Source organism: Ovis aries, chromosome 4 (genome assembly GCF_016772045.2).
Source record: "Ovis aries strain OAR_USU_Benz2616 breed Rambouillet chromosome 4, ARS-UI_Ramb_v3.0, whole genome shotgun sequence".
NCBI lineage: Eukaryota > Metazoa > Chordata > Mammalia > Artiodactyla > Bovidae > Ovis > Ovis aries.
Window position 1 is genome coordinate 115,542,680 of NC_056057.1, and position 10,763 is coordinate 115,553,442.

Genomic DNA, 10,763 nt, shown 5'->3' on the forward strand with positions numbered 1-10,763 from the left:
ACAGTAGAATTCAGAAATAGATTTAAGGGCCTAGATCTGATAGAGTGCCTGATGAACTATGGAATGAGGTTCGTGACATTGTACAGGAGACAGGGATCAAGACCATCCCCATGGAAAAGAAATGCAAGAAAGCAAAATGGCTGTCTGAAGAGGCCTTACAGACAGCTGTGAAAAGAAGAGAAGCAAAAAGCAAAGGAGAAAAGGAAAGATACAAGCATCTGAATGCAGAGTTCCAAAGAATAGCAAGGAGAGAGAAGAAAGCCTTCCTCAGCAATCAATGCGAAGAAATAGAGGAAAACAACAGAATGGGAAAGACTAGAGATCTCTTCAAGAAAATTAGAGATACCAAGGGAACATTTCATGCCAAGATGGGCTCAATAAAGGACAGAAATGGTCTGGACCTAACAGAAGCAGAAGATATTCGGAAGAGGTGGCAAGAATACACAGAAGAACTGTACAAAAAAGATCTTCACGACCCAGATAATCACGATGGTGTGATCACTCACCTAAAGCCAGACATCCTGGAATGTGGAATCAAGTGGGCCTTAGAAAGCATCACTATGAACAAAGCTAGTGGAGGTGATGGAATTCCAGTTGAGCTATTTCAAATCCTGAAATACGATGCTGTGAAAGTGCTGTACTCAATATGCCAGCAAATTTGGAAAACTCAGCAGAGGCCACAGGACTGGAAAAGGTCAGTTTTCATTCCAATCCCAAAGAAAGGAAATGTCAAAGAATGCTCAAACTATGGCACAATTGCACTCATTTGACACGCTAGTAAAGTAATGCTCAACATTCTCCAAGCCAGGCTTCAGCAATACGTAAACCGTGAACTCTAGATGTTCAAGCTGGTTTTAGAAAAGGCAGAGGAACCACAGATCAAATTGCCAACATCCACTGGATCATGGAAAAAGCAAGAGAGTTCCAGAAAACATCTATTTCTGCTTTCTTGACTATGCCAAAGCCTTTGACTGTGGATCACAATAAACTGTGGGTAATTCTGAAAGAGATGGGAATACAGACCACCTGACCTGCCTCTTGAGAAACCTATATGCAGGTCAGGAAGCAACAGTTAGAACTGGACATGGAAAAACAGACTGGTTCCAAATAGGAAAAGGAGTACGTCAAGGCTGTATATTGTCACCCTGCTTATTTAACATATGGAGAGTACATCATGAGAAACGCTGGGCTGGAAGAAGCAAAAGCTGGAATCAAGATTGCCGGGAGAAATATCAATCACCTCAGATATGCAGATGACACCACCCTTATAGCAGAGAGTGAAGAGGAACTAAAAAGCCTCTTGATGAAAGTGAAAGAGGAGAGTGAACAAGTTGGCTTAAAGCTCAACATTCAGAAAACTATGATCATGGCATCTGGTCCCATCACTTCATGGGAAATAGATGGGGAAACAGTGTCAGACTTTATTTTTTGGGGCTCCAAAATCACTGCAGATGGTGACTGTAGCCATGAAATTAAAAGACGCTTACTCCTTGGAAGGAAAGTTATGACCAACCTAGATAACATATTAAAAAGCAGAGACATTACTTTTCCAACAGAGGTCTGTCTAGTCAAGGCTATGGTTTTTCCTGTGGTCATGTATGGATGTGAGAGTTGGACTGTGAGGAAAGCTGAGCACCGAAGAATTGATGCTTTTGAACTGTGGTGTTGGAGAAGACTCTTGAGAGTCCCTTGGACTGCAGGGAGATCCAACCAGTCCATTCTAAAGGAGATCAGTCCTGGGATTTCTTTGGGAGGAATGATGCTGAAGCTGAAACTCCAATACTTTGGCCACCTCATGTGAAGAGTTGACTCATTGGAAAATACTCTGATGCTGGGAGGGATTGGGGGCAGGAGGAGAAGGGGACGATAGAGGATGAGATGGCTAGATAGCATCACCAACTCGATGGACATGAGTTTGAGTGAACTCCGGGAGTTGGTGATGGACAGGGAGGCCTGGCGTGCTGCGATTCATGGGGTCGCAGAGAGTCGAACAGGACTGAACTGAACTGTTACTGAGCAGGTCTCTTGTAACGTTTGACTTTACCGTGTCTCCGGGATATTGCAGTGCAATACTCATTGTCATTTCCTTGGTTTATTTCCCTAATCCTCGTGTAAGGAGGAATAGCCTGTATCTGTGTGGTTAAAAGAGAACTGACTTAGACATTTGTGACTAAGGGAAAAGTCTCCTTTGCGGCCCCAGCTTTGTGTCAGCTCTGAGACAGAAGAGGCCAGGGGCCCGTGTCTGCTGGCTGGCTGGCAGCGTCTTCCTCTGCTTAAAGGGTCTTCATGCTTCTTAGCCTTCGAAATATAAATGGAAGAAGCTGGGATTGAAAGCAGAGGATGAAACAGGGTAAAGGCATTTAACACGGTGTGTGTGTGTGAATGCAAGTTGAAATGTGAGCGATAAGAATACTTCTGCTGGCCTGTGTGGGTTTTGTGGGGAAGCAGGAGAGGTCAGCTTGGAGGCAGAGCTGGAGTCTCGGAGCCGGGGCCGCCTCTTTGGGTTCAAGGGGGGCCACTGCGGGTTCTGAGTAGGTGCGGGAGCTGACAGGCCTATGTAGAAGGCCTTGGAGCGGGGAGATGGCCTGGGAGGCATTAGAGGATGTGATGGGGGTGCGGACAGCGTCCAGGTGCAGTGGGGGCGCCGGTCTGCAGAGCTGAGGGCTGTCCTTGGCCCAGTTGTTCACAGGCAGGTTCTCCGGTGTTGTAAACAGGAGCATACAGGCGGGGGTGGTCTTCATCTCTGGAAATGTTTGGGGCAGTCACTCCTTCCTCCTGGTCCTGCTGCCAGCTGGGAATGCTTGGCCTGGGGCGAGGATTCCCTTTTCCTGAGCAGTGAAGCTGTGATCCTGCTCTGAGAATGAAGAAGGGACCCTTGTGCTTGGGCTGAGCCGTGGAGGTAGGAACAGATACATCAGAGGAGAAAAGGCTGTTTTCTCTGCCGTCCTCCCCACGTTGGGCCAAAGACCGACCCCGTCTAGAATGTACAAGAGGCCGTCCCCCAGCTCTGCGGCCAGTGATGACCTTGACTGGGTCACCCAGCTGTCTTGAGAGATTTCTGTCTTCTCATTGGCAAAATGATGAGGCTGGATTCAGTTAGTGGTTTTCGAACTCATTTTATTTTTTTTAAGCAGCAGAAATCCTTTTAAAATGACACTTGTGGGAATTCCCTGGCAGTCCGCTGGTTAGAACTTTGCACTTTCACTGCCAATGCTGGGTTCAGTCCCTGGTCGAGGAGCTAAGATCCCACAAGCCCCACGTTTGGCCAAAAAAATAAATACATGCAAAAAAAAATTTTTTTTTAATACATGCATAAAAATAAAATGACACTTGTTTTCAAAACAAGCTCAGAATTCTCCTGATTAGGACTGAGGTGGGAAGAGGAGACGACACTGATCTACAAAATCACAGTCCCTAACTCGGTGACTTTGCTGTTTTCCTAAAGGAACTGGACCAAATAAAGAAGGAGGAAAGAGAGAAGAAAAGACGCCGCCTGGAGAACATTAACCATCTGAAAGGAATGGGCTACTCCCCGCGAGCAGCCAGGCAGGCACTCCATCAGGCCAGCGGGAACCTGGAGGAGGCCCTGAAGGTAACCCTTGCCTCATACCTCCCAGAGCAGCCTGGCTCCCGGCCCGGGTGCTGTCTCCTCCACTTGCTCATCTGAGCGGCTCTCTGGTGCTTCTTGGCACTGTGGTCTGGCTGCTCTCCATTCCTGCTGTGGATCCCAGGGTCAGAGGTCTCGCTCTTGCACCCAGTAGCCGAGCTGGAATGGTGCGCCCCACCCAGCTGGGGGCGCATCCCCGATGCGGCAGGGCTCCCAGGGCGAGCACTCGGGTGAGGTTTCTGGTTGCAACAGAAGGAGCTTCACAGTAACATGGAAGAAGAGTAAGGTGGTTGAAGTTTCAGTGTAGTTTTTTGACTTAAAATGTTTTATTTGAATATCTAATTTTATCATGTAGTCAGTAGTACATGTTGGCAACAGGGCCTTTTAAAGAAATCCTCAGCAGTGAGTCAGAAGCTCAGGGTCCAGATGAGTGGTATAACTCTGCTGCTGCTGCTGCTAAGTCGCTTCAGTCGTGTCTGACTCTGACCCCATAGACGGCAGCCCATCAGGCTCCCAGTCCCTGGAATTCTCCAGGCAAGAACACTGGAGTGGGTTGCCATTTCCTTCTCCAGTGCGTGAAATTGAAAAGTGAGAGTGAAGTCGCTCAGTCGTGTCCGACTCTTAGCGACCCCACGGACTGCAGCCCACCAGGCTCCTCCATCCATGGGATTCTCCAGGCGAGAGTACTGGAGTGGGCTGCCATTTCTTTCTCCAGTGTATGAAAGTGAAAAGTGAGAGTGAAGTCGCTCAGTTGTGTTCAACTCTGTGCGACCCCATGGACTGCAGCCCACCAGGGTCCCCGTCCCTGGAACTCTCCAGGCGAGAGTGCTGGAGAGGGCACCATTGTGCTCTGCCTGGATCCATATCCTCCTGATTTGTGTTCACGGAGCAGACTGGTGCTTAATGAGGGCAGGCACTGTGCTGATTCTCAACAGGCGAAGCGGCGTGAAGCCCTCGCCTGCCCTTGGGGAGCCCATAGATGGGTGGAGCGCACAGTGGGGTCAGAGCAACCGTGTGGGACCCACAGCATCTTGGGGGAGCAGGACTGCAGGCTGGGTGGTGGGCCCGGCAGATGGAGGAGGAGTGGGGGAAGCTTGAAGCGCTGAAGCACTTTCATGTCTCTGACTTCTCAGAGAAGTAAGAAATATTCCGAATACGCGGAGTGACTGATAGGGCTCAGAGCTAGTTTTTAATTATGCAGTCAGTTCAGTCCAGTCGCTCAGTCATGTCTGACTCTTTGGGATCCCATGGACTGCAGCACGCCAGGCCTCCCTGTCCATCACCCACTCCCAGAGCTTACTCATGTCCATCGAGTCGGTGATGGCATCCAACCATCTCATCCTCTCTCATCCCCTTCTCCTGCCTTCAATCTTTCCCAGGATCAGGGTCTTTTCTTTTAATTACACAAATAGGACAAAAATACATTTGATGAATGTAGAACTATTTAGGTTAAAAGGGAAATTCCCCAAAAGAGCTTTATGAGGTTGAGAGTAAGTATCATGTGACAGAAATCCAGGTCTGAAGACCTCTGCTCTTCTCCATGACATTTTAAACCTAGAGCACATCACCTTCCAGAGAAAAATGACCTTAGCAGGCTACCCTGGACTGCTTTGATAGCTTTCTGTTTGTAGCTTTTTATGACCTTGTCATCCTTAAGGCTAAGCTCTAAGAAAACGTCTGTTTCTGTTTGGGATCCTCCTGCCCACTCAGACCCTTTCCTGCTTCCTCAGATGAGACCTTTTTGCCTGAATAATCTTGTCCACCCTTCAGACCTCGACTCAGTCGGGCCCCTTGGCAGGAGCCTTCTCTGAACAGGGGCCTCCTCCCCAGCCCCTGCCTGGTTGCGGGTCCCTTTTCTCTGCTCCCACAGCACCCTTGCCTCGTTCACCACACTTCCTGCACCTGTCTGTGCGTCCCACAGCTGTGTCTGCTGAGCACGTGACAGGTGCGTAGTCTGCGCCCGAGGGAGTGAGCAGACATTAGGGGTGAGCGAAGGGAATTATTCCTGTGTGTTTTCAGATTCTTCTCCGTAATCCTCAGATGTGGTGGTTAAATGATTCAGCTCCGGAAAGCAACAACCGTCAACAAAGTCCGTCTCAGGAAAAGATCGACCAAGTAAGTGAAAGTGCACCGCGCCCTCTCCGCAGACACCGCCTCGTGTGGGCCTGGCTGGGGTGACATGGTTGGTGGCCCGGCAGGGCCGAGTCCTTGGCTCCCGGGGCTCCAGGTGTCACCAGGCCCGCCCCGGGGAAGCAGACCACAGCATTCCCTTCAGAGTAGGACACCCAGGAAGCAACATGAAGGTGTTCTTTGGACTGTCTCCTCTTCTGTACACACGCCTCTTTGTGCATTGACCCATTTCTGACCGCCCATCTCCCTGCCTGTGACCTGCAAGGGTGTCACTGTGGTGACTGTCTGGTTTGGGCCCCCGTCCCATTAGCCTGCCGGCAACACTTAACCAACGAGCCTGGTCACTAGGCAGACGGACAGCACATCCTCTGGCTCGAGCTGGCTGCCTTTCCAAGGTGACTGCCCAACGCGGTTGGCCCAGGTCCCCCTCCTTCCTTCCCAAGCTGCCCCATGTGCACGTTAGCGGAGGAAGCCAGTGGTCCAGGCGTGCGGTGGGTTTTAAACTTCTCCCCCTGCACCCTCGCCACCAGGATTAGACTCCCCTGGCCCCGCGTCGGGGGCGGCCGTGGGGGCTGCGTCCACTCTGTGCGGTGGGCCCTCTGTACTCCCTGTTCCCCCAGCTGGTGTACATGGGCTTCGATGCTGTCGCGGCCAAGGCGGCCCTGAGGGTGTTCAGGGGTAACGTCCAGCTGGCGGCGCAGACCCTGGTACACAATGGAGGAAGACTCCCTCCTGACCTGCAGCTCTCGGCAGAAGACTCTTCGTCCACACCGTCTACATCCCCGTCCGACTCTGCAGGTGGGTCTGGGGTCTCGGAGCTCCAAGTGGGAGCTGGTGGGTGGAGGGGGTGCCTCGTCGAGGCCTGAGCAGGGGCTGAGCAGGGCGTCCCTAGACGCCCACCCCATGGGCCACTCGGCACTGTGGCCAGTGAAGGCAGAGCTGAGGATCAGCTCGGTCTCTCCGTGGACGCTCCTTTCTCTTTGTCTCCCTGAGCTCTCGATGCCCACGCTTCTTTACTGCAGGCACCTCTAGTGCCTCAACAGACGAAGACATGGAGACAGAGGCTGTCAATGAGGTCCTGGAAGACATCCCAGAACACGAAGAGGACTACCTTGACTCAACTCTGGAAGACGAAGAGATTATTATTGCAGAGTACTTATCCTATGTAGAGAACATAAAGTCAGCAGCAAAGAAAAACTAAGCGATGAACAGAAATAACTTTTAAGTTTCTGCTTATAAATATTCTATCGTTTTCAAGGTGTAATGCAGGTCTTCTTCTTCTTCCTTTTTACTGATTTTGCTGCAAAGTGCTGCTTCCTCGGGTGTAGGAGGGGTAGGCAGGGAAAAGGGATGTAGAGAGTGAGAGATGGGGGGGTGGGGCAGGGTGCCAGTCCCCAGAGGTGGCCTTGGGAACTGAGCCGCCTCTGGCCTGACCTCGCTGTCACCCGCTGCCTTCAGGTTCTGCGGCCTGAGCGCCACCCTCCCTGCTCGTGTGGCTCCCGGGGAGGGCTGTGCGAAGAGCGGCTGGGGAGGGAGAGGTGGGCGTGTCTCCTGTCCTTCCCCTCGCCCTGCGCTCCTGCCCTCTGGAACCCAGTGCTTGGTCGTCTCCTCCTTCCCACAACGCAGCCCTGCCTCCTGCTTCACCCTCTGCTGCTTCCTGAATGTGTCCCTTAGAGCCTCAACTGTTCAAAGTGCTTTGGGAGCCTTTTAGAGACAAGGCGTCGCCTATAGCAGCCACACCAGACCGTGACAGAGGCTTTCAGCCTGAGACAGCAGTGTTTTTTGTGCTTAGTTGAGTAGAAGTTCCCCAGTGGCTCATACGGTAAAGAGTCTGCCTACAAGGCGGGAGACCTAGGTTCCATCCCTGGGTCGGGAAAATCCCCTGGAGAAGGGCATGGCAACCCACTCCAGTATTCTTGCCCAGAGAATTCCAGAAACAGAGGAGCCTGGCAGGCTACACACAGTCCATGGGGTCACAGAGTTGGACACGACTGAGCGACTAACACTCAGCAAAGTAGGCACTTGAAATTCTGGGTGGAAATTCAGAATGTATATATATTCAGAATTCTTTACAGATACAAAGTCTCTTATTAAACAGGAAAGTCTTAAATGCCAGCCAAGGCAACTTCCTTTTAATTAGCATTCTGAGATGCAGCGCTGCCATAGTAAATCCATTGCTGGCTGAGATGCCTATCAGAGATTTAAGATCTATTTTCTCCATGTCTTTGTGTGGGGGTTGGGTATAATACAGAAGACTCTAAAGGTATGTAGTTACTAGCCTCTTAACGGCTCAAGTAACTGTTCTGAGTTGACCATGCCTTCCTCTAAATGTGTTATTAAATGAAGACCCTCAGCAGCACCAGGACACAGCTGGGAGAAGCCTGTGTGGAAAGAAATGTGTTCCCAAGACTTCCTGCCCCGTTGGAAGCTCCACGACTGAGGGCAGAGGGCACAGTTGCCGTTGAGGGGCTGGCTGAAGTGCTTCTGCTTTTTCAGAAATCATAGAGCTTGGACAGCAGGCTAGTGTAAACGGGTAGAAATCTTTCCTTGTCATTCTTTCAAAAGTGGATGGTACAGGCGAAAATAAAAGACGGAAGATACATTCCAAAATTGTCAGCCTAACTTTGCAATAAGTTACTCACATTGCCAAACTGTCTGAGTGATGACAATGTCTGGGTGGTGCAGAGCCTCGTTTAGGTTGGAGGTGTCAGCTTCCACTGACTTCCCATGAGGATCATCAGTGACTCTTACTAAAAGGTCAAGTGTACAGAGGCTATAGGCCTCGGGAAGGGAGTCGGGGTGGTGGTGGGTGCTTCCTCGCCTGATGGCTGAGGCCGTGAGGGGGTCCCAGCCTCATGTAAGACCAAGGCAGGCTTGGATTTGGGGCCTGGGTTGTAGCATTTGGCTCACAAGGTGCTGCCCTGGGCATGGCCCGGTGTGGCTTCTCGTTTCCCCGGCTGCTGCTTACTGACCGTGGCAGAGGCTAGGGGAGCCAAGCCACACTGGCAGTTCTCACACTCCGCTTGGGTGTGAAGAGACACAGAGAAGCCCGTTTGGGGCTCAGGACAGTGCGGGTGTGCACTGTCCACCAGCAGGGCTGCCCATCTGCACACACTGATGGGCGTTAGCCCTGGCTGTGCCTCCAGCTGGTCGTGTGACACCTGACAGGCAGTGATGGAGCATCGCTCCCTGCTCTGGGATGCAAGAGAAAGAGCAAAGGACATTTGTGATGAAAAAGCTGTTAAACAGGAGGAAGGGTCCTGAGCCTGAAATCACAGAGGAGATAGGCTTTGAGGGATGGTTCTCCTTGGAGAGTCAGAGGGAAAGGACACTGCGGATGTGGGACAATGAGATTCCAGTAGGGGTGGAACAGGCTGAGTGCCGTGTTCATGAAGTCACAGGGGCTGTCCTAGGCCCACCAGAGGGTGTGAGACAGAGGTTGGAAAGATTGCTGAGTCCAACTACAGAGCACCCTGAGAGGCAGGCAGGGCTCCAGACGTGAGTGGCGCCTAGTGGCGCCCTTGAGGGCTCCACGCAGGGGTGGGATGGCCAGGCCTGTGGGCCGAGGGGGTCAGCGGAGGCTGCCAGCACTGGCCAGAGCGTGCTGATGCAGTCAGATCTGATCCCATCACCTACATGAAGCTCTGGCTGCCCTTGGCTCTGGTGACACCACCACATCCTGTCTGTTTTCCCGCCCATAAGTCCTGTGAGTACTTCCTGTCCTTCCCCTACCCAACTAAAGGGATTTATCAGAGGCAAGGATATATTACCAAAGGCAAAGAAACAACCTGTGGTTATCTGGTCTTTATAGCTTCCTCAACATCTAGCAAAGCCCTCTTAGGCTGCTGAAATGAAAATTACTCAATAAAATTGATAAACCTTTAGCCAGATTCATCAAGAAAAAGGGGGAGAGGGCCCAAATCAGTAAAACTAGAAATGAAGAAGGGCCGTAAGAGACTACTGCAAGCGAGTGCACGGCAATAAAACGGACAGCGTAGAAGAGCTGCAAGAGATTCTCAGGACATGTTCCCAAGACTGAGCCAGGGAGAAACAAAACACAGACCGGTTACAAGTACTGAAATTGAATCTGTGACTTAGAAACACCCAACCAAATGTTTTTGGCATCACCGACTCGACGGACACGAGTTTGAGCAAGCTCCGGGAGATTGTGAAGGAGCCTGGTGCGCTGCAGTCCATGGGGTTGCAAAGAGTCGGACACAACTGAGCAACTGATCTCAGTGAACAAACCAAAGTCCACGAGGAGATGGCTTCACAGGCGAATTCTACCAAACATGTAGAGACACGTTAAACCCATCCTTCTGAAACTATTCCAAACTGTTCCTGCAGAGGAAGGAACGCCTCCAAACTCACTCACTGTATGAGGCCACCATCACCCTGATGCCCAAACCAAAGAGTGCACACACAAAAATTACTGAAATACAATTTACCCAAATATATCATGCTGTATACATGCAAAATCGTTTTCCATTTCTTACTCTTGGAGAGGCAGGCTGGAGAAAACCGAATGTGGCAGCCCACTGTAGGATTTGCGCCCAGGGGCTGTTTCTCAGGGTAGAGTGAGGGAAGATGCATGTGGTTGGATAAGACGCCATGCGCGCGCGTGCTGTCCAGACAGGAAAGCAGCATCAGCTGTGAGCACCAAGGACCAAGCGTCTGGTCACTCACACTGCCTCTGCCAGCAACACAGTCCGAGAAAAGTGATTATAAACATCAGCACAGGTACTCAAGGGGGTTCTCTCTGCCCGCCCTCCCTGGAACGAACTTCAGCTTCCTGGAAAGCCCCTCAGGACTGGGAGGGCCTGCCCTTGGCCCTGGAGAACCGCTAGGAAGTGAGCGCTCCCAGACCCGGCGGGCAGCCCCCAGGGACCCCTCATCTCCCCCGGGTGCTGCGTCCCACCTGAAGAAGGCAGGGTGACGCTGCTTCTGCGGGTCCTTCTCACCAGCCAGCCTGTTCTGGCTAGGCCCCTGGCTTCCCAGAATTTGGGGGCGTGGCCCAGAGCACAGT

At 51.6% G+C, this 10,763-nt stretch overlaps 1 protein-coding gene across 5 annotated transcripts in view; it reads left to right on the forward strand.

Annotated features, from left to right (window-relative positions):
* NUB1 (negative regulator of ubiquitin like proteins 1) overlaps positions 1-8,347 on the forward strand; it is a 36,357-nt gene extending 28,010 nt beyond the window's left edge. For 4 of the 5 annotated variants that reach the window (XM_015095450.3, XM_004008176.5, XM_027969027.2 and 1 more), the window contains 4 exons: positions 3,446-3,592; positions 5,627-5,722; positions 6,358-6,535; positions 6,760-8,347. In XM_015095450.3, the coding sequence (XP_014950936.1) occupies positions 3,446-3,592; positions 5,627-5,722; positions 6,358-6,535; positions 6,760-6,938 (600 nt within the window). In that variant the 3' untranslated portion in view covers positions 6,939-8,347. The remainder of the gene's footprint in view (positions 1-3,445; positions 3,593-5,626; positions 5,723-6,357; positions 6,536-6,759) is intronic. The other variant, XM_012177367.4, reaches the window with a different exon arrangement.
* The last annotated feature ends 2,416 nt before the right edge of the window (positions 8,348-10,763 follow it).